Consider the following 24,554-nt stretch of genomic DNA (forward strand, 5'->3'; position numbering starts at 1 on the left):
TTTTTTTTACAATTAACAAACAGTATTTATTACTACATTTAAAATGGCCTAACACAGTGGAAAATGTTATCAGTAAAGTTTACATCATGACCAAAGTTTTTGCATTTTATTTGGACTTTTCTAATTAACTCAAGTATTTATACAGCATGCTAAAAAAAAAAAAAAAAAAAAAACATTGTGCCAGGTTGAAACTAGAACTATGTACTGTATATAAAACTATAAACTATGAGAGCTAAAGCATAAAACAGATCAAACATTAAACACTGAACAAGAATAAACTAAGACAGATAAAAACATTAAAATGTCAGTAATACAAATGAACAATGAAATAAGCTGGCCTTCACAACTTGCATAGTTTACGTATAGGGAGAACAGACAATGTGTTGCGAATTTTAGTCACCTTTTGTATTCTTTGCTTAAATGGCCTATTCTTAGACATCCGAAGCATAATCCCATGGATTTTTTGATGAGATATTTGCATGAGTTAATTGTGTTTTCCATGAAAATACATGATGCTGCAAATGCAGTTTTTGAGGCATTGCCACGACCTGATGTAGACTATTGAAGTCGAGTATTTGAGTAAGTTGCTTGTACTTGTCTTGACCTTGGTGAAACTACTGTGGCAATGCTGCTGATTTGTTTTTTTGTTTTTTGTTTTTTTAATACTGTATTCTAATTACCAATTTAAATTGTAACTGTAGTGGAATACAGTTATTTATATTTTGTATTTTAAATACATAATTCCGTTACATGCATTCTGTTACTCCCCAATGCTGACTGACAGGAAGTCTTAAGGCTGTAACACAGACAGTGTCTTAAACAGTCTGGTATTAGTAGATAAGTATGGGGCTCCGTCTACTTCCACTGGTGCTCTGTAAGTATCGCTTTTTCTGTATGTATTTAATTTGACGTATTAGTTTTTTATTATATAAATGACTGAGTCATTCAGTGTTTCTGTATTTTTTCCAAAATACTGTATGTTCTGATCTTGCTCTTGATTTATGAGTAAAAGATGTCCCCATTTAGATAGCTATGTAAACTTTAAGTAACATAAGTAAACAAAAACTGTACAAATTGAACAAATTAATTAACTAGAATTTATGTGCTTGTACTGTTTTCAGACCCTAGAAGGTGACCTTTACAAAAAACACACAGTGTTTGGGTGAAACCCACCCAAAACACAATCTGGACAAAACTGTCGAAACATTTGGCCAAATCATTTTGATTAAATTCTATTCTAGATTATTCTTCAAACTTCAATGTGGATGCCATTATTACTAAACAAATTAAAGTTAAAATTAAATATAACACTTATTTTGGGGTTTGAAGCAAAGAAGCTTGTGACTAAACACTCAGGAACATTTTTATTGGTCATCTCAATCACCTGTGAATAGTTCAGAGACTTCATAAAGATGTCAACAAACGGTAAAATACGCCTGCCGGTAGTTTTCAATAACACTTTATTGTGTGTGGTTTTCTGAAGAATTCAATGCAAGTTCATCATATTAAGTCCATGTTATGAATTCTAGGCTTGTTTTTAAGGCTTTATTAAAGAATGAATAATTAGTTAAAGAATTGAAAATAATAATGTTGTTGTTTTTTTATTATTATTAAAATTTGTATTGTGTTGGCAGAGCTACAAATTGTCAGAATCTGTGGCAGTGAATTGCTCACACCAAGCTTGAAATGGAACAAATATTTCTATGTTGTGTGTGTTTAATTATTCATCCTAATTGGTTCAAAAATTTAATTAGTAGACAAGTTAATGCAGACGAAGTGTTATGATTTCTAGGCTAGGACAGCACTTTATGAAGTCATATTTTTGCAGGGCTTTATTAAAGAATGAAGAACTAGTTAAATAATTGAAATGAATTTTTTTTTTTTTTTTACTTTTTTATTGTGTTGGCAGAGTTTTTCCATACATAAGCAGGGACTAAAAACAAAATGTTTTTCATTTCAGCAGGGGCATAGCAATCATTTTAAAAGTGTGTGTGTGTTGAGGGGGTGGCACAGCTGTCAATAGGTGGCTTGTACTGACCCAACACTTACAGTGCAGTATTTATATATTACACAGTTTTGGGCAAGCTACTCAAAATGTAGCAAGCTAAGCTGCAAACTACTCAATGGAAAAATTTGTTAAACTAAGCTAAAAGCCACACTTCAGAGAAAGTAGCAAGTTACACTACAAGCTACACACCAAAAGTAGCTTGCTACATTTAAGCTACTTCAAAAACATTTCAACCACAGATGCACGGAGCATACCGTCATAGACAAAGCATCTAAAAGACTTATTCACATGATGTTTATCAAAGCCTTGGTACAGTATATTACAGTGTAGTGTAATACAGTACACAAGTATACAGTATGGTGCAATACGGTACCGGTATGTACACGTAACCCCCCCCCTCCCAAAAACAAAACATGTAAATTTATATTTAGACATGCTACAACATTTTAGAATGCTGTTCAACTTTTAAAGTCACTATTTTTACATTTTATTTTTCAGATTTAGACTACTACCTCTACAAACACATACCCAGTTAAACATAATTTAATTTGCACATTCCTGTATAAAAACTCTGCGTACATACAGTATACTATTCATTTATATATTTAATTACCACATTTATGTACCATTTTGTATTTGCATGGTGCTTCAAAGTACTTCAAAGAATACCATGTTACTACCATGGTAAATTGATATATGATTACCATATTCATATACGTACCATTGTATTAACATGGTGCATCCAGGTAATGGTACATGTCCAAAAAACATGGTAATGTCATGGTACTTTCATGGTACTTTCATTTCAAGTGTTTTCATGTAGGCTAATACGTGTTTTGATAATCTTTTGGTTGGAAAATGTATTTACCTGCAGAAGTCGTTTACAAGCTGCAATAGTGTTGAACTTTATAAAGACCTTCTTCATCACTGGCAACCGATAGGATGCATTTGCGGGTTTCGGTTCCATTTATTGTAGATCCACTGCAACCAGCGTTGTCTTTATTTTCCATGTTATAAAATACTCAAGTGAGAGCGTGCACAAATGATTCAGCAGCGTGAGCGCAAGCATTCTGAGACATTCAGATTGAATCGCGAACCGATTCAGACCGCTTTCCTAACACGTGTGACCAATTCATTTTAATGAACTGACTCAGATGAGCAATTCATTTGTGACCGTAAATCTTTAGTTCTGATTCAAAACTGCCAGTTTAATGGGGTAAGGGATGGGCCGGGAGGAGACAGGAACCGGCTAAACAGTCAACATAAAGTTTACTGATAAAACTCAACATAAAACGAACATTAACAAATGCAGACAAACATGCAATGTGGCCGCGCGCATCTCTCTCTCGAACTGGTGCCTCTGGCTCGTCTTTATCCTCCTCCCAGCTCATTAGCCCAATTCAGAGCTGGCCGTGTGTCCTTACGGCCCAGCCCCGCCCTCCTCCTCGTCACAATTACGTTCAGAAAAATTGGTTCAGATCCATTTAATGATTCGTTCAGTAACCATTTCTGGTGATGCCACCTGGTGATGTCTTGTGTGAAATTAGTTAGTCATTGAATCAACGATCAAAAGAAAATTTTAATCCTTTAAAATTTGTATGTGTATGTCTTTGTTTTTTTCTGCAGTGCATTTCACGTAATGCTGCCAATCAAGAATGATATGCCGATAAATAACTCTCATTTGTGTGCTCCTCATCTCTAGATTATTAATTTAGATCAACATCAATGGCAATAAAAAACATGGACAAATGAGCATTGTTGAAGGAAACTTTGTAGAAATGAGCAGAGCTGTGTTGATTAGTCTGTCTGACTGACGGCCTATTACGTAAAGGTTGTTTTCGGCTCACGAAACTCACCTGTGATTGGCTGGATGGTCGCTCAATCAGCCCAAAGTAACAAAATGCAAAGAATACAGTATACAAATCCACCATTTGGACTCGTTATGGGTTTAGCTTGGAAAAGTGTGGGGGACTGAATCACCTTTTTTAAAGAGTTCGGGGGACGTGTCCCCCACGTCCCCCCTGGCTGCTACACCCTTGCATTTCGGTTCGTTCTGAACTAAAACTGTATTTTTCATAATTTTATCATAAGTTCTCCAGACTAGTTTCCAAAAGGTTACCAGTTAGAACAAAATAAGTGAAAATAAGCAATTAAAAATGTCCTTGTGTGGTAGATTTACCGGCATAGCAATCATAAAAAGCAGTTAATTAACAGTTAAGTATAATTTTAATTACAGATCTGCTTCTCATTCGAAACCCGACTGCATCAAATCTGTTTTAATGCATCATATCTAACAATAATTCAGTGAAGACTTGGAAACAACTGAGAAATTGACTTTTTACCTCTAATAATGTTTTCCTTGTACCTGGATTATCTGTGCATATTTATGTAGTAATTAAATAATTAGTACAGGACTTCATTACAGCGTCACGGTTCGGTACGTTTCAGTACAACAGGAAGAACAGAATCTGTCAAGAAATTATTTACTTCGACTGTTTCTTTAATTTGAGATTATTTATAGTGGCTGCAACAATTCTTACTATGAAGGCACACAATTTGTATATGATTTCTCCAGCTAAATCTCAGTTTTCATTCACAGAATGCAACATCCACAACTGGCAATTAGGCAAAGAAATGTGTGATTCTGCAGTTTCCTTCAAGATCAAATCACGTTTTATTATTTCGGGCATCATGAAGTGGTGTTGTTCCAAAAATGTACTGTGATAAACCCTTTGGCTTATGGTTTCATGAAAAAATTATCGGAATGAAAATGAACCGATTTTAACCGGTTATCAGCATTTAAAAATATAGTTTTCACTCCGGAACAAATTTAAATCACTTTGTTCCGGTTTTCGGTAACGTTCTGCTAAAAATTCTATATGTTTTCAGTTTTCATTTTCGTTCCTTGAAAATGTTTTAGTCCCTGTACATAAGTGTAATTTCTCAGTGTTAAGCCCCTCTTTTCTATTGTTGCTGTTGTTGTTGTGTGTGTGTGTGTGTTTGTTTAAAAAAAAAATCCCACTTGGCCATAATGTTGTGTAGCTAATCAGCACTGTGATTAAGGTGACCAATGAAAAAGTTCCTGATGGTTTAGTCACGACTGCAGGGTGTGTTTTGTGTTTAAGTGGTTTGGGGGGATTTTTTTTTTTTTTTACAGATTTACAGGTTCAGACTTTAATGGGTTTTTCTCTTTGTGTTTTTTAGTGATGATTTCAAACATCCAAACTGGACAAACTAAAGGTGATTACATTTAATTTATTCACTTAATCACTTATTCACAGATTTTATGTTACAAACAGCTGTGAAAAAAAAAAGAGAAAATATAAAAAAATATTTGAGTAAAACTGAATGGTTCTACATTTGACAGGGTTATTCTTAGTGTTATTGTAAGGGGGTTCAGTGGAAAGGAGGAGGCGAGAACCGGCTTGACAACTTAAATAATAATTTAATAAACAACTTAAACAAAAACACACAACCATAAACACACAGTACAGCTGCCTGTAATTCTCTCTCTCTCGAACTGGCATCCCCGGCCGCCTTTATCCCTCGCGCGCCCCATCAGGCTGATTGGGGACCGGGCGTGTGTCATTCCAGCCCGGCCCCGCCCTCCTCGGCTCTACAGTTATGTTTACAACCTTTTAAAAATTTTAGTTATAAATGAGTTGTGACTATTAACCCCAGGCAGTATATTTAAAAAAAAAATAAAATATATATATATATATATATATATATATATATATATATATATATATATATATATATATATATATATAATAAAAAAATCAAGATACAAAATTAGCTTAAAAAAAGAAACAAAAAGACTTAATTATTTAACAATATTACATAAAAGGTGACGCGGAATGGGGTGTTTAAAGGGAGGACACAAGCGCAGATAGCACCAATGAGCTTTTATTTAATAAAAAAAAAAAAACGGTGGAGAAAACAGGAGAACAAAAACCAACTAGAAAATTCAAACTGAACTGGAACTAGACAGGGAAGGAAGAAAGGACACACAAGCACTTGACCACAGGGAAACAAACAAATGATTGAAATAATCCAGCACAGGACAGCCAAGGGCATGTTTATGATTTCTGAGGCCCCAAGCAACTGACCAACCTGGGGCCCCAATTTAGAAAGTTTTTGCTTAAAAAATAACATAAAATTTATTTTAAAATATAATTATAAATTCATTCTGTCAGACATTGTAGCCAAGAACATTCAAAATGTTTAATGAAATAAAAAGTGTAGTTAAAGATAATACATGCTTTCCAGTTTTTCCACAATACAGTGATAAAAAAGCAATACATATATTTTTACAAAACACTTTATTTATTTATTTGTATGAACAGGGTGTGTAAAACCTACTACTTCACTCATTAACATTTTAGAATTCAGTCATTTTATTATTATAACCCAGCAATTATTTATTGTTGTCGAGTTAGATATCATAATATGATACAGTATTATTTTTTAAAACTCTGAGGATTTGTTGTATGCAATAGTAATATATTTCCACAAAGATTCACCTACGATACCCTACCAAGTCCTGGCAATTTGTCTCTGTGGTATGGCAAAGGGGAGATTTGCCCCCTCTGTGAGGCCCCAAGAGCAAACTTGCAGCACATATTCAATGGGTGCAAGACATCCCTGGCACAAGGACGGTACAGGTGGCGGTATGATCAGGTTCTGTGGAAGCTGGCAGAGATCCTAGAGGTGCATAGAGTGAAGGCAAACAAAAGGGAAGCATGCTCCCCAGTGGCAGTGTATTGACATAGTTAAAAAGAGAGGTGCCGCACAAAGTACAGCATGGAGGGAAGCCAGATCAATCTTGATGCCTGGAAGTGATTGGTCAATGATGGTCAACCTTGGCCAGCAGCTAAAATTTCCTACCGAGGTTGCCATTATCTCATTGAGGCCGGATGTAGTGTTGTGGTTGACTTCAGCTAGGAAAATAGCAATGATTGAGTTTACTGTTCCATGGGAAGAGGGTCTGGAGACAGCCTATGAGAGGAAGAAGCTAAAATATGCTGATCTGTCCGCAGAGTGCAGGGAAAATGGACGGAGGACTACCACCTACCCTGTGGAGGTTGGGTGCCGAGGATTTATGGGAAAATCAGTGCAGCACCTTTTTAGAGACATTGGCATCATAGGAGCAGCTGCAAAAAAGTCTTTGAAGGAATTGGCAGAGGAAGCTGAGAAAGGGAGTTTCTGGCTATAGTTAAGAAGGAAGAACAAAGAGTGGGGGGTTCAGAAGTAGGAAACTGAGGAAAATGGAAACTGGGGGATATGTGGTGAGGGCTTGTGCTGAGGTAGTATGCCATACGGAACCGGTGGCACTGAGTTACTAAGAGAAACAGTGCCAGTGCTAGTAGGGCATTGAGTACGCATCTCGGTGCCAGTTTGCCAACAGGCTGGCACGTATGGTCGTGTCGAGGTATTATGACATATAGAACCCTGGTTGCAAGTAATTAGTGTAGGGAGGATGTCTGATGGGAAGGCAAGAGTGGCATTGGAGGGGATTCGGTGTCTAGCTGCGGGGGTGGCAGTGGGACGTCCCTGACTGCTGCCCCACCACCAGGAGATGTTCCGGGATTAATGGGGTGAAACGTTGAAGATATGAGGCTCCCGGCTGATGACCCCGCAGCTGGGCTGAAGGCACTGGTGGAGGTGCGGCAGGCAATAATGCTTGGCAGGTTATTACAGCTACCTGTGCATCTGTCTGTCTTATTTAGTTTACTTTCACCTGGAGGCTGCAGTGTATTGTTCAACATGTTGCAAAAGGTATTTTATGTTAGCATCGTAGGCAATATTCGTAGCAGTACTGAAACAGTAAACATACAAAGCATGGCAGCCCATCAGCACACTAGAGCAGAAGGGGAGAAAAAACATTGCCGAATACCAAGCATTGAAATTTGCTTGGTGCAGAACAATCTTGAAGAAGGTTAAACATTGTAACAGTCACCAATTTGCAACCTGAACTTGTTCAGAACGTTAAATCTTTGTGACACCTGTGCTAAAAATAATCTAGATACAGCTCAATGAATGAAACAAAACGCATGTGTCTCGAGATGCATTTTTCAGACCTGAAGTTATTTTTAACTTGACACAGTGTCTAAAAATGTGCCGGTCCTGCATGAGACACTGAAGACATAGTGAGACGTGGTACAGCAGGTATGGACGTTTGTCCAGTGCGTGTTTACAAAGGAAAACAATGGAAAAATAGAGCAGACGCAAGCATAAACACATTCGGTGTGAACGGCCCCTAACACATCCATTCGCGCATATGTTAGTAAGAGCGCGCGGTCGAAACAAGTTCGGAAGGACTGTATATTTTTTCATAAATTACAAACCCCAACGCAAAATCCTCCTTGGAAAAACTGACCTAAAAACCCAGCGGGCATCTAACGTGGACCGCTCTGACAGTGCTGACAACAGCGGGTTCGCGCCACACATGTACCCAAAATAACATGTCACCCTACAAGCGGTTTTTGCTGAGCTTCCCAACCGGGGCGTGGGGCCCTCCGATGTGCGGGGCCCCACACAATTGCATGGTGGTTAAAACCGTTACTGAAGACAGCATATACGAGGAACTAATAAAGGGAGAGAAATCAAACAGGTTAACAAGGGACAGGTGAAACAATGAACTAATAATGAAGAGACAAGGAGGCAGGGTGTGATGCAAGAAAACTAAACATAGCCACGTGCTCTCACAGACACAGCACCTGTGTGTGCACTGTACTAAAACAAGCAAAAAATCTGCACTTCTAACGTCTATTTAAAGTCAATTATAATGATGCAGCCTTGTTTTATATCATTACACAATGTGCAGATTATATTCACTCTAGTTTTGTTTTGTGATTTAGCTGGAGAAATCATATACAAATTGTGTGCCTTCATAATAAGAATTGTTGCAGCCACTATAAATAATCTCAAATTAAAGAACAGTCGAAGTAAATAATTTCTTGATAGATTCTGTTCTTCCTGTTGTACTGAAATCGTACCGAACCGTGATGCCTTAATCAAGTCCTGTACTAAATTGACAAAAGAGGGCAAGTGTGTTTCCCTACATAATGCACTGTTCTGAGAATGCAATTCAAATTATTCACGTGACACTGAATGAATGCAATGACAGTCATATATTGCAATAACAAACTTTCAGTCTTAGCTGATTGTGGATTTTGAAGTGACTGTGTTCATTCAGAAAATACAGCACATTATTTTGTGAATTGTTGTCGTTGTACAGAAAGACCAAAAGCCAAAGTGACCATGTGGCCAGATCAACATGTATACATTGGAGAAACAGTCATTCTCAGATGTGACATACAGGGTGGAGGAGACACTGAGTGGACATACAGCTGGACTGTAGAGAATACCAACAACAGTTACAGAAACACTGTCAATCAATGCAAGACACAGGAGTGCAAAATCAACAGTGTTGAACACACACACAGTGGTAAATACACCTGTAGTGGAAAAGCAAGAGATGGACAAAACCCAAAGATCAGTGATGCTGTTACACTGACTGTTTTAAGTGAGTTTCTATGTTTGTTTGTTCATTATTCTCAGTATAAACAGCAAAAGTCAAACATTAATTTAACATTTACATTAACATTAATGTTACTAATGAAAGAGGTATCAATTTCAGATTGGAAAGCAGTTTTAAGTGTATCTCCACAGAAGTGGGTGACTGAAGGAGACTCAGTGACTCTGATCTGTGAGGTTAAAGACTCCTCTACAGACTGGACATTTAGCTGGTACAAAGAAGATAACACGTTAAATTATAAACTCCTGTCAGACAGCAGCAGAGGAGCTGGAGGAAACTATACTCTCAGTTCTGCTGCTGTAAATCACACAGGAGTTTATAAGTGCAGCGCAGAGAGAGCAGAACCAGCCTATTACACAGATCACAGCAACACACAGCTAATATGGGTCACTGGTGAGTTATAAAAACAGTCACAGTGTGAATGTGACAATACTTAAAACAAGATTTTTACATTTTCTGATAAGAAAAAAAGTGGCTTGATTATGCAAAGCTTGTCATCACAATGCAGGGCATTACTGTAAAAAAAAAAAAGTAATGACACACCTCTACAGTATCATTCATGTCTGTAGCACAAAGTGTTTGACGAGTTGCGTGTCAAAGTTTAATACTTAAGAAAAAAACATTGACTTTAAAGAGATAGTTCACACAAAAATATATTATTATTATTATTATTATTTTTATATATTAAAAATTATGCACACTCATGCTGTTCCAAACCCACTCTTTCTTATGTGGAAAACAAATGATGATAGTACACCTTGTTCTAACCAGACATGACAAGATTTCACCGACAAGCAATCTATCTGTCCACACTAGACGTGACTCGACACTGCAATATTCATACACTAAAATAATGATAGATGACAATAAAATCAGAACAGACAGAACAGTCTGTTTATTGAAAGTAACTAATTTTCTCGCTGAAGCTGCATTTGGACATACGCTTTCTACGGAGGAGATAAATACACCCATAGATCACACACATACACAGGGCAAAGTTACTTTATGATTCGCATCCAAATTCAGTGTATTGCCATTGTTTATGTTCAAGCGGTACTTGTTGTTATTTCGCCGATCTCCACGTGACAGGGAAGCGGACAGAAAATCAGTGGGAGACGCCATGTCTCATTCCTCCACCATTCTGAAGTGATGGTTTTGTGTGTGACAGACAAAAGAGAAAGAGACCTCAAGCACATCAATCAGGAGGTGTGAGATCCTCTGCGAAAATCAAGTTGTTCTGAATGGGCTAGTGAGAAGCCAGCGTTAATATACTGTTATGAGAAGAATTTTAGATCCAGTTGTTAACTGGGCTGCCCGGTGCAACGTTGCAGAAATAGAAACCATTCCAAAAATAGAAAGCCCTGTCGCTCGTCGCGTGTCACTGGTTTGGACAAAAACTCTGATTAACATGGAAAAAATACCTTTTATCACATGTGGTGTTGTCACATCGCATCTGGTTAGGACACGGTGTGAGGCAGCCTCATGTTAGCATCAGTCACCGTTCACTTTCATTGCATCTTTTTTTGGGGGGTGACTGAGGCTAACATTCTGCCTTATATCTAAGTTTCTTGTTCCACAAAGGAAAGTCATGTGGGTTGGAACAACAGTTATCCCTTAAAGTATGTACTACTGATGCTTACCCAGATGCTACTACTAACAAGAATGTGTGAGTGTGTTAATATGATTCACTGCTCGTTTCATCTTTAATAAAGACAATTTTCTAACTCAAATGAAACTGAAACAGTCAAGCTGTCATGTGTTTTTCAGGTGTCTCTCCTTCAGTCTCTCTGATCATCAGTCCCAACAGAACTCAACACTTCTCACAAGACTCTCTCTCTCTGAGCTGTGAGGATCAGAGTAACTCTACTGGATGGACAGTGAGAATATACACAGACATTTTGGGGCTGCATACCTGTTCATTATTATTCTGGGCATCACAAACAGGATCTACATGTAGAATCAGTCCCGTCTACACTTCTGGCACTGGAGTGTACTGGTGTCAGTCTCAGTCTGGAGAGAAGAGTAATCCTGTTAATATCACAGTACACTGTGAGTACAATTCTGTATTTATTTATTTCAGTGGTTGTTTTACCAGTGGTAAATACACCTGTAGAGAAAAGACAAAAGACTAAACTCAGTGATCTGCGAAGCTGTCACAATGTGAATGTGACTGTGAGTCTGTATGTGTGTTTTCTATGAGTATAAACAGCAAAAGTTTATCGTTAATGTAAATGTTCACTTAATGTTGTTAATGAAATATGTATCAATTTCAGATTGGAAAGCAGTTTTAAGTGTATCTCCACAGAAGTGGGTGACTGAAGGAGACTCAGTGACTCTGATCTGTGAGGTTAAAGACTCCTCTACAGACTGGACATTTAGCTGGTACAAAGAAGATAATACGTTAAATTATAAACTCCTGTCAGACAGCAGCAGAGGAGCTGGAGGAAACTATACTCTCAGTTCTGCTGCTGTAAATCACACAGGAGTTTATAAGTGCAGAGCAGAGAGAGAAGAAGGACCAGGCAATAAAACATACACCAGCAACATGCAGCTACTATTGGTCACTGGTGAGTTAAAACAGAATCAGAGTGTGAATGAGACAGTACTGAAAACTAGATTTTTTTATTTTTATATATTGTCAACAACATATTGTCAAAAAAAGTAGTTGTATTTGAACATGCAAAACTTGTCACTACAATGCAGAATGCTTACTGTAGAAAAGTAACAATACACCTCTTTACAATAAGATAAACAATTATAAGTATCACTAATGTTTGTAGCACCAACAGTGTCAATGTTTAATACTTGTTAGGGGTTAAAGGAATAGTTCACCCAAAAATGAAAATTCTCTCATTATTCACTTACCTGATGCCATCCCAGATGTAAGTAAACTGGTGCCATCAGGCTGCTGACTATTTGATGGTCCAAAAGGCATATTTAGGCAGCATAAAAGTAATCCACACGACTCCAGTTGATCAATGAATGTCTTCTGAAGCAAATCGATAGGTTAGTGTAAGAAACAAATCGATAATTAATTGTTTTATTTTTCATTTAAATCATTGCTTCCAGCCAGCGCTGGTATGCTGTTTGAAATGACCTAACTCTCGCATGACGTTCGTTTCTATGTTGCATACAAAGCGCGCGCTTCCGACTTCTCGTGTGAATGCTGTTATGGGATGTAATAGGTCTGCAGTCGATTGCTTTGGTCGTCCATGCTTGTTTTTTAGCTCTGTGCTTGTTTGATTACAGTTGCTGAACTACACGCTTGTGCCTGTCTTTTATTTATGCATAAACTGCCGCATAAACAAATGTGCCATAACGCTTACGTCACTGATGCGTCGACTGCTGGCAGGAAGCTATTTTGTTTAATTTTTTTTTTACGTTAATAAAGTTTTAATTAATGATGTGTTTCTTACACCAACCTATCGATTTGCTACAGAAGACATTCATTGATCGACTGGAGTTGTGTGGATTACTTTTATGCTGCCTAAATATGCCTTTTGGACCATCAAATAGTCAGCAGCCTAAAGGCACCTGTTTACTTGCATTGTATGGACAAACTGAGCTGAAAACTTCACTTCGGTTCTGCTGAAGAAGGAAAGTCATATACATCTGGGATGGCTTAAAGGTAACTAAATCATGACAGGATTTTCATTTTTGGGTGAACTAACCCTTTAAGAGCAAACCATTAACCTTACAGGGGTAGTTCACTCAAAAATAAAATTCTCTCTTTTTTATAAAGAAAAAATTGTTTGTTCCAAACCCGTATGACTTTCTTTCCTCTGTGGAATACAAAGGGAGATGTTAGGCAGAGTATTAGCCTCAGTGACCAATCATACAACATTGTGTCTCACATCACCTGTTTTCACAGAGGAAAGAAAGTCAAATGGGGTTAAAACAACATGAGGTTAAATACTGTAAATTACCATTTTTATTTTGTGAACTATCCCTAAGTAAAATCAATAGTAGAATGTGTGAAGAATATGTTAAAGTGTATGTTACAGTATATGATTCACTGATTGGTCCATCTTTAATAAAGAGAATTTCCATACTCATTTTCATACTCAAGAAACTAATTTTCTGGCCATACTCAAGCTGTCATGTGTTTCTCAGGAGTCTCTCCTTCAGTCTCTCTGATCATCAGTCCCAACAGAACTCAACACTTCTCACAAGACTCTCTCTCTCTGAGCTGTGAGGATCAGAGTAACTCTACTGGATGGACAGTGAGAACATACACAGACATTTGGGGGCTGCAACCCTGTAAATCATCACAAACAGGATCTACATGTAGAATCAGTCCCATCTACACTTCTGACACTGGAGTGTACTGGTGTCTCTCTGAGTCTGGAGAAAAGAGAAATCCTGTTAATATCACTGTACACAGTGAGTCTACAACTCTAATTGCTCATTGCATTGGCAATATACAATTAATGCAAAAAGCAGGTTGGAATAACAAGTGCAGGAAGCATGAGGCATAATTCAACCATTAATTAAATAATAAGTGCATCTTATTAAAGCAAGCATCACTTTTATTATTAGTTACTGTATATTAAGCATAAGTAACTAGAATGAAACTTGATTGAGTGGAACTTACCAATGCAAAACTCACAGTCAGGATGCTAGCGTGTTTTGTTTGGTTGCTAAGAGTTTTTTTTTTACTAAAGTCTAAAGAGTCACTCCCAACAAGGCTTCATTTGTTCCCTAGATATAGTTTGGATCCCTGCTTCAGTGTAAGTCTGCATTCAGTGCTGTACCGCTGAGTGGTTGTTCTTCAAAGCTGTTTTATATTTGTGCACTGAATGTTAATGTTTTTTTTTAAACACATTCCTACTAATTTCAGCTTAAAAGGACACAGTTTTATTCTTCCATCATCCTGCTGTTTATACTGAATGTTTCCTTGTTCTGTAGATGGTCGTGTGATTCTGGAGAGTCCTGTTCATCCTGTGACTGAAGGAGATTCTCTGACTCTACGCTGTTTACATCGATATTCAAATCCCTCAGACCTCACAGCTGATTTCTATAAAGATGGATCACTCCTCCAGAAGCAGACTACAGGAGAGATGATCATCCATACTGTCTCAAAGTCACACGAAGGTTTCTACTACTGTAAACACACAGAGAGAGGAGAGTCACCCAAGAGCTGGATCTCAGTCAGAGGTGAGACTAAAGAACTCTAAACATTATCAAACAATTTCTGTATAGTTTGCGGCACCTTATAAATGTATGCATGTACTGTATCTTCCCCAGCCTCAAGATATCTGTCTCATGGTCTGATAACTGGAGTGAGTCTAGGACTGAATGTCATGTATTTGATCACTGTCAAACTGGTCCTTTAGTTGCACTACAAAAACAACAAAGATGTATCCTATGTCCTGTTACATTTCAATGCACAGACAAACCTGAATCAGAAAACAGCTGTCATCAGCCTAACATTGAATCATCAGGCAAACAGTGTCTTAAATTATTGATACAGTACTAAACCTTGTGGTACCCCTTTATGAACAGATAAAGGGTCAGAGAAAAGGCCGTCTGATTGAACACACTTTGATTGTTCTCAAGAATTAGCAAACCATTCGAATGCTTGGTCAGACAGTCAAATAGGCTACTGATTTGTTCCATTGAGATCACTCAGCACATCTATTACCCTCATTGTAATGGGTGAGTTAAATGTCATTGTCAGTGCACACATGTTCAAAATGAAGGCAAAAATCATCCCAGATATGTGCTGATTATCAGAAACATTGTGTAATTGGTTTCTTATGTGTATCTTCCTCAGCTTCCCCAGTCTCAAGATCTCTGTCTCATGGTCTGATAACTGGAATGACTGTTGGACTGAGTGTCATGGTTTTGTTCTTTTTCACACTGATCCTGCTGTGGTGTTTAAAAAACAACAAAGGTTCATTTTCTGCCCTCAATTCAATGCACAGACAAACCTTAATATGGGCTCACGTAATTTAACATTAAATGAGCTTATGAATTAGAACACTGTTATGACAATCTCAAACATGTACACACATACAGAAGTTGAAAATGTAACTCTGAATCTTTTACCTCAAAACTTTAAAGTAAACATTCCTAAAGCTCCACTTTGTTTGTCAAGGTAGAGGATCTTGGTCGCCCTCTGCTGTCAATCAACAGAACATCAGTCAGATGTCAGAGCAGAAACGGCACGAAGTCACAGCACTGATGCTACTGCAGTCTGGTAAATCTGGATTAATACCCCTAAATGTACTTTATGATCAGTTGCAGAAAATAAATAAATAAATAAATAAATATGACAAGAGGGTATAATACTGTATATGGTGCTAAAATGTGTTTGTAGAATTCCGACAACTGTTAATAATGGATGAACATGGACAACAGATAGAATATAATCATGTCACAGATGGAGTCATATTTTACAGTTGTCATATTGGGAAGTTCTGTCCTCTTCACTAAATTCCTAGTGTCATTATATATATTTTTTAATATTATTAGCGCATGAAAATGTTTACTTAGGGCTTTAATTTTAAGTCATGATCATAAACTTATGCTAAAAGGCTTTAAATTCACATTATTGTGGTTTTGATGAAGGTTCCTATAGTTATCATGGAAAACAGTGAACTAATGTAGTTATATATTTATTAGGTATTGAAGTTATACCCTCCTTAAAGGGGTAGTTCACACAAAAATACAAATTCTCTCATTTTTTATTCACCCTCATACCATCCCAGATGTGTATGACTTTCTTTCTTCTGCAGAACACAAACTGAGAATTTTTGAAGAAAATTTCAGCTCTGTAGGGCCATACAATGCAAGTGAATGGTGACCAAAACGTTTAAGCTCAAAAAAGCACATAAAGGCAGAATACATGTAACCCATACGACTCCAGTGGTTAAAATCATATAATCTGAAGCACTATTATAGGTGTGGGAGGGAATCTTTAAATCGCCACCTTTGACCAGCCCTGACCATTTGGTGGTGAAATGCACAAAGAAGGATAGTTTCCACAAAAAAAAAAAAAAAAAAAAAAAAAAAAAAACAGAAGAAGAAGAATGTAAAAGTGAAAAAGGATATTTATGGTTAAAAAAAAAAGTGCTTAAATATTGATCTGTTTCTCACCCACACCTATCATATTGCTTTAGATATATATTTAACCACTGGAGTTGTATGGATTACTTTTACGGCTGACTTTGTGATTTTTGGAGATTTAATCATAGTTCTGGCCACCATTCACCTGCATTGTATGGATCCACAGAGCTGAGATAATCCTCTAAAAATTTTCATTTGTGTTCTGCAGAAGAAAGCAAGTAATTTTTGGGTGAACTATTCCTTTAAGAACAATGCACCTTTACTTTTAAACTGGGACATATTTAGATTTAAGTTCAGCACATACATGATGATGATTTATCATCCAGTAAATATCATGGGGAACAAAATATAAACATTTATTGATTTAGTTGTCAGCACAAAAAAAATAAATAAATAAAAAAAATAAATTATATATATATATATATATAGAGAGAGAGAGAGAGAGAGAGAGAGAGAGAGAGAGAGAGAGAGAGAGAGAGATAGATAGATAGATAGATAGATACACTACTACCGGTCAAAAGTTTTGAAACACTTGACTGAAATGTTTCTCATGATCTTAAAAATCGTATGCTTAAATGTTTGAAATTAGTTTTGTAGACAAAAATATAATTGTGCCAACATATTTATTTCATTACAAAACTAAAATTAATTTAAAAAAAAAAAATAAAAACGACTTGGACCAAATAATAAAGAAAAGCAGCCAATAAGTGCCCAACATAGATGGGAACTCCTTCAATACTGTTTAAAAAGCATCCCAGGGTGATACCTCAAGAAGTTGGTTGAGAAAATGTCAAGAGTACATGTCTGCAAATTCTACGCAAAGGGTGACTACTTTGAAGATGCTAAAATATAACACAGTTTTGATTTATTTTGGATTTTGTTTAGTCTCAACATAATTCCCATTGTTCCATTTATGTTATTCCATAGTTTTTTACTATAATTCTAAAATGTGAAGAAAAAAATTATAATAAAGAATGAGTGTTTCAAAACTTTTGACCGGTAGTGTATATATATATAGGTGGCCAAAAGTTTGGAAAAATGTACAGATTTTGCTCTTATGGAAAGAAATTGGTACTTTTATTCACCAAAGTGACATTCAACTGATCACAATGTATAGTCAGGACATTAATAACGTGAATGTAACAGCTTCACAGCAGAAGGGAAGGAGAACACAGGGAAGCGGGTTTTCCAGGCTCAGGTAAAACTTTTAATCGGCCACTTCAGTGCTTTACAACTTCACAAACTCATCAGCTTCACAGGCACGTCGTTATTTAAACACATCAGCTTCACAAATACAACAGAATGACTGTAACAGCTTCAGAGCACCGTAGCCTTCCTTGTGCCAAACTCTCTCTCTCCTCTGCTGGTGGTGTGGCTGCTTATATGCCGCTCTCCCCATGCTCACTGGAATTAGAGACGGGTGTTACACATAATCTAGCTCAGGTGCAAGCACCCTTACCGCTTTCTCTCTCCCCGGACGGACGCTTGACCACGCCCCCGCTGCCACAGTGAAAAATTACTATTATAATTTGAAAAAAAAATTCAGAACTTCTTAAACTACTTCAAAGAGTTCTCATCAAAAAATCCTCCATGTGCAGCAATGACAGCTTTGCAGATCCTTGGCATTCTAGCTGTCAGTTTGTCCAGATACTCAGGTGACATTTCACACACGCTTCCTGTAGCACTTGCCATAGATGTGACTGTCTTGCCGGGCAATTCTCACGCACCTTACAGTCTAGCTGATCCCACAAAAGCTCAACTGGGTTAAGATCCATAACACTCTTTTCCAATTATCTGTTGTCCAATGTCTGTGTTTCTTTGCCCATTTTAACCTTTTCTTTTTGTTTTTCTGTTTCAAAAGTGGCTTTTTCTTTGCAATCCTTCCCATAAGTCCTGCACCCCTGAGTCTTCTCTTTACTGTTGTACATGAAACTGGTGTTGAGTGGGTAGAATTCAATGAAGCTGTCAGCTGAGGACATGTGAGGCGTCTATTTCTCAAACTAGAGACTCTGATGTATTTATCCTGTTGTTTAGTTGTACATCTGGGCCTTCCACATCTCTTTCTGTCCTTGTTAGAGCCAGTTGTCCTTTGTCTTTGAAGACTGTAGTGTACACCTTTGTAGGAAATCTTCAGTTTTTTGGCAGTTTCAAGCATTGTATAGCCTTCATTCCTCAAAACAATGATTGACTGATGAGTTTCTAGAGAAAGCTGTGTCTTTTTTTTATTGCCATTTTTGACCTAATATTGACCGTAAGACATGCCAGTCTATTGTATACTGTGGCAACTCAAAAACAAACCCAAAGACAATGTTAAGCTTCATTTAATGAACCAAATAGCTTTCAACTGTGTTTGATATAATGGCAAGTGATTTTCTAGTAACAAATTAGCAATTTAGCATGATTACTCAAGGATAAGGTGTTGGAGTGATGGCTGCTGGAAATGGGGCCTGTCTAGATTTGATAAAAACGACTTTTTTCAAATAGTGATGGTGCTGTTTTTTTACATCAGTAATGTCCTGACTATACTTTGTGATCAGTTGAATGCCACTCTGGTGAATTAAAGTGCCAATTTCCTTTCTTCTATATGAAAAGTGGCCAACTAATTTACCCCCACTACTGAGGTTAGATTACCACCTGGGACAAGAAGCCCCCTAGGGTAGATTTGTCCTAGCTGTCATCTGATTGTTACAAAATGTAAAAAATACATCTATAATCCTTAATAAGAGTTTTTTTTTTTTCTTGTAATTTAAAGGAATATTCCGGGTTCAATACAAGTTAAGATCAATTGACAGCATTTGCGGCATTATTTTGATTACCACAAAAACTTATTTTGACTTCTCAATTAACTTACACTGTAAGTAACCTAGATTTTTGCTTTTTTTAAAGAAAAGGATGGGCAAGTCAGAATTTAATTTTGTGGTAATATTATGCCACAAATGCTGTAGATTGAGCTTAACTTGTATTAAACCCTGAATCCTTCTTTAATGTAAAATACTAAATCAAATGCAATTACTTATTTTCACAATTAAGTTGAATTGAATAACTGAATAAATAAAGACAGACAAATCATATAAAAGAATCCCAGTTTAAAAGATTAATAATTCTATGAATTATATACTGTACAGCTCTATGAATATATACATCTTTATATGCCCATTTTTAATTTTAGGGATGTCATAACTCCACTCTTGAAAACGATTGAATTCCACTCAATCGTTCCACCGACTGTACATCATCTCACTTATTACACGGCTCCCTACCAAATAAATAAATAAATGCACATGAAATATTGATTTGAGTGTAAATTGTTTTACTAGCTTTATTAGTTATATTAGAGATAAAAGAGTTACACAAGAAGTAAGAAACATGATTCGGAATACCCAAATGATACCCTCCTGAGACCCAGCAAGAAAACTTTTTCAGATTTTGTGTAATGTGATTCCTTATGAAGACTTTTTTCTTGGCATCAGTTAGGGAGTACCAGTAAAAGTGCTGAAGATGAAAACAGAGGATCAAGGTGAGATCATAACATAACCACATAATATCACAATCATGCCATAATAACTATAATATCTACTGTATATATAGATTGAACCAGTAAATGTTGCAGCCTGGTCTCATGAAATTTAAGTGAACATGACAACATTTTTGCAATTCAAAATTTACGTGCTGTACATCACGTTTGGCTGCAGGTTTCTAGTGGTCAGACGATATAACACTGGCCGCTCATTGTCTGTCTTTGCGTGAGCGCACGATTTCAGTTGAATTCCCTGCCGTGCGCTCTTCGGCCTGTCTTGTTACATGTCCGGAGCATGGTGTCTGGATCCTGACTTCCTGTCTGGTTCAGTTGCAGTCTGAGTCGGGATCCGGTCACTCATGCTCCATGTTCTGTCTGTTATTGACGTGGGTGTATCACGCTTATGTCATCTTGGCGACATGTACTCGTGTCAATGGTTTATTTCTGTCTCTCGCGAACACAGGTGCGCCTCACATTGCGCTGCGCGTATGGGTCATGAGCTGTCTTGTGTTTCATGTCCGGAGCATAGTGTCTGGATTCTGACTTCCCTGTCTAGTTCAGTTTCGGTCTGTGTCGGGATTCGGACACTCATGCTCCATGTTCTGTGTGTGTCTCTCACTACAACCTTTGGAATCTGAAAATAACATTTTGTTGAATTTATTTCTAAAATAATTGATTACTGTACTCATATCATAAGGCATACTGTAATAATTTAATCTGTAGTAAGTCAGTCTGTCCAAAAGCAGCCTACGCCCAATAGCAGTAAACAAATTTAGCAAAAATGTATATAGAGTCAAGTTTTCACTATGAGACCATGTTGCAAGACAGCATCTTCAAGCAACATTGAGAATCTAAGAATAAAATGAAATATGCAATTTTGAATTCATTTTTATGTTTTCAGGTGCTGTTTGTGGATCAAGTGATGTGACTTTATTTGCAAACTGTCCTAAAACTTCAAGCTTTTATTATTCTTAGTAACTTTACATTGTTAAATTCAAGGGATTAGAATAATTTGATTGCAATTGTTATAAATGATTGTTTGATTCTTTCCTACACATATTTAAATGTGCTTTTGTATGTAATGTAATTTTATGCATTTATGTAAGCTTTTCTAATACCTGAACCTGATTGCTGTCCTGGCCTGCTCTCCCTTGTAAAAATAGATTTAACCAACTTAGTTAATCAATCATAATCTATCATATCTAGAACATTTACAACCCGAGGCTGGTGGCATTTCAGTCAACGCCCGGCTGAAAGAGTTGAGGTTCAATAACAGGATGCAGATAAGTTTAGAGAATGACCAGGCTCATCAAAGCTCTATCATTTTGTGACACTGACTGATCTCACCTGAGCTAAGATGGCAATAAATGATTAATACTTAATATTAGCAACCCCAGTCTACATGTGCTTCAGGTGCATGCGATGTGCTTTGTGCCATTGTGAGGATACACTAGTGCATGTAAATAGGGATTATTGAACACTGAGAGGAGAAACGAGCATTATCTACATATCAAGCGTGGAAAAACGTGTTAGTCTAATCAGGTACTGTAGGTACGGTTAGGTACTGTATTCACATAGTACAACAGGACATGGGTGCAAACCTTAAGCAACTGAACTTGACCACTATGATCATCATTTTCATTGAACATTTTACACATTGATAATAAATAAATTCTAGTTTCGAGCGACATGGGGGTGGGTAGATGACAGAATTTTCAGTTTGAAGCAAATTATTGGCAGAAGTTAAGACTTGATTGGATTGACCAAATTTATACGTGAATATGTGTTTTATGACAAACATGTGGCAGGCCAGCAGGGGAATTATAATAATGGAAATAGAATATTTTTCTTTTTTTTTCTTTTCTCAAAATCATTTGTTAAACTTTTTTTTTTTTTTTTTTTACACTTTTCTGTTATTTTTTTCGGTCAATTATTGCCAAAAAACATGTTTTCAACTTGGGTATTTATTTAGGCATGTCATGTGATTATGTTTGCCTATTGAAAGTTATACTAACAATCCCCTAACATGGAGAGTGCAACAGGTCCATGACTAGACTCTGCCAACATCAGAGGCTGAGCCCAATGTCCATTTTAAACATCAGAGATTGGAGATATGTGACTGGCTAAGTGATTACAGTTCAATTCTAGCCCTAATTTGTCCGCAATAGGCTGATACATTTCAGAAAAATGTAGGCTAGTTCTTAAAACTTTTAATCATTATTCTACAATAATTCACCATAGTGCACAACACACATTAGCTCATCCAAAACTAATAAAGTCCAAAATCAATTTGATGTTGCTTTAATACCTAATATTGGGGCAAAGGTGTCACATGGAATTTATTAATTCAATTCACCTGAGTCCTTTATATGCATTGCATATACAAAAATAATTAGATATTAATCAAACAAAAATTTTGACAAGAAAATAACACTCACTGCTCTTGGCTGGATACATTTTACAAGCCATATAAAATAAAACATTAAAGGAATATTCTGGGTTCAATCAAAAAAAGTTAAGCTCACTTAACAATATTTATGACAAAATGTCGATTACCACAAAAATAAATGTCAAGTTATCACTTTTCCTTAAGGTGGCACGGAGTATGTTTTTGCTAATTAAAAATGTTTTACACAAAGACATGAATAGCATTTTTTAGAAATACAGTATGTTGAAAATGATGTACATTAACATTAGATGGAAACTCCAGTCATATCAGTAACCAAATAAAAGCTGTTTAATTTTACATGGAGCGGGTCGCCCCCTAATGGGTGCTGCCATGTTGACAACACAAGACAACCTGTGTCATGCAATTGACTGAGTTACTACCACTAATAATGACTATAATAACATGTCAGCCCATGATTGAACATTAAATACATGTAAACAAAACAAGCAAATCAAACAATAAAGCAACAAACACAATATACTTACTACAAACAACAACGGTGCCCAAGTCAACAGTACAGTCCAGAGTGATGGTATTAAACAACATGACTGTGATCTACCAGAGAGTCTGAACAGAATGAGTGCAAGTGGGAAGATAAAATGTACAAACAAGAGGTCCCTGCTGGAGTGCTGAAACAAACTATTATGACCTGCAACTCATGGAGCAGATCACGGATAAACGCGCAACATCAAACGGCAAGTGCGAGCACAAGGCAGTGTTCAGCAGGGCAGAGAGCTTGTGACTTGCGGCTGCACGGTTACAGTTTTGCGCACAACAATGCATGAAAAATCATCTGGATTAAAGCCAAGAATGTTCATAATAGGGATGTGTGTAGAGACGGAGAAAAACAAACTAAGTAATAAAACAGAAGATAAACATCTTTAATGTAAAGTGGTAGTAAACAAACTTCCAGTATCCAGGAAGTTATGTGTCATTATAGAGTCGAAAACCACAAGTAAACCTGGGGCCGATGGGAGGAGTAAGAGACAGCTAAAATCATATTTAGTGCACCTTTAAAAAAAGCAAAAATCTAGGTAACTGCTGCCAGTGCATAAACATTGAAATAGTGAAGAGTGAAGGGTGCGGCTAGGGTCATCCCGCATTTAAAGATGTCACGTTTCAGAAAAGCAAGTAGGACACTCAAAATGCAGCCTTCAAATGCAACCTTTCATAGGATACAGGAGGTGTTGTTGGCACTCACTACTGGTTCCATAGACCTTATTCACTGTAGTGCCATCTTTGATTTTTAATGGGAATCAATGAGGCTGTGAGGGTTAGACTTACCATCTCTTCAATGGCATGCACGTTATAAACCTGTAAAAGATTGTTGATCACATCTGATTTACCACAACTCATGCTGTCTGGAGTTTTTTGTCTACTGAATGAATTGTCCATGGAACGAACCAAAAACATTTTAAACTGCAGTACAGTTCATTGAAGAGACTGTACATCTTTCTTTCATGGCCACGTTGTCATTCCCATTAAAAATCAAAGATGGTGCTGCTGTGAATAAGGTCTATATGGTTAGGAATAGGGTGGGGGCGGGGTTAGGGCAACTGCTGCCTGCCTGGAACAAACATTCATCGATTCCCAGCCCTAATATATATAGGTGCATCTCAATAAATTAGAATGTCGTGGAAAAGTTCATTTATTTCAGTAATTCAACTCAGATTGTGAAACTCGTGTATTAAATAAATTCAATGCACACAGACTGAAGTAGTTTAAGTCTTTGGTTCTTTTAATTGTGATGATTTTGGCTCACATTTAACAAAAATCCACCAATTCACTATCTCAAAAAATTAGAATATGGTGACATGCCAATCAGCTAATCAACTCAAAACACCTGCAAAGTTTCCTGAGCCTTCAAAATGGTCTCAGAGTTTGATTCACTAGGCTACACAATCATGGGGAAGACTGCTGATCTGACAGTTGTCCAGAAGACAATCATTGACACCCTTCACAAGGA

At 36.9% G+C, this 24,554-nt stretch overlaps 1 protein-coding gene across 4 annotated transcripts; it reads left to right on the top strand.

The window, feature by feature from the left end:
* On the top strand, positions 1 to 23,777 carry LOC127450231 (B-cell receptor CD22-like). 4 transcript variants are annotated; one of them, XM_051714149.1, is made up of 12 exons: positions 1 to 874; positions 5,213 to 5,248; positions 9,252 to 9,539; positions 9,654 to 9,944; positions 11,319 to 11,600; positions 11,825 to 12,118; positions 13,665 to 13,934; positions 14,460 to 14,708; positions 15,328 to 15,447; positions 15,652 to 15,753; positions 20,093 to 20,139; positions 21,041 to 23,777. In XM_051714149.1, exons 1-11 carry the CDS (start codon positions 844 to 846, stop codon positions 20,107 to 20,109), a joined length of 1,980 nt encoding a protein of 659 aa, XP_051570109.1. In that variant the 5' UTR covers positions 1 to 843; the 3' UTR covers positions 20,110 to 20,139; positions 21,041 to 23,777. The 4 variants fall into 4 exon arrangements, 3 of the variants coding, with proteins under 3 accessions (XP_051570109.1, XP_051570110.1, XP_051570111.1); XR_007898935.1 differs by lacking the exons at positions 20,093 to 20,139; positions 21,041 to 23,777 and adding an exon at positions 14,799 to 14,833; XM_051714150.1 differs by lacking the exons at positions 20,093 to 20,139; positions 21,041 to 23,777 and adding an exon at positions 19,792 to 20,033.
* The last annotated feature ends 777 nt before the right edge of the window (positions 23,778 to 24,554 follow it).

Source organism: Myxocyprinus asiaticus, chromosome 13, assembly GCF_019703515.2.
Source record: "Myxocyprinus asiaticus isolate MX2 ecotype Aquarium Trade chromosome 13, UBuf_Myxa_2, whole genome shotgun sequence".
Lineage (NCBI taxonomy): Eukaryota > Metazoa > Chordata > Actinopteri > Cypriniformes > Catostomidae > Myxocyprinus > Myxocyprinus asiaticus.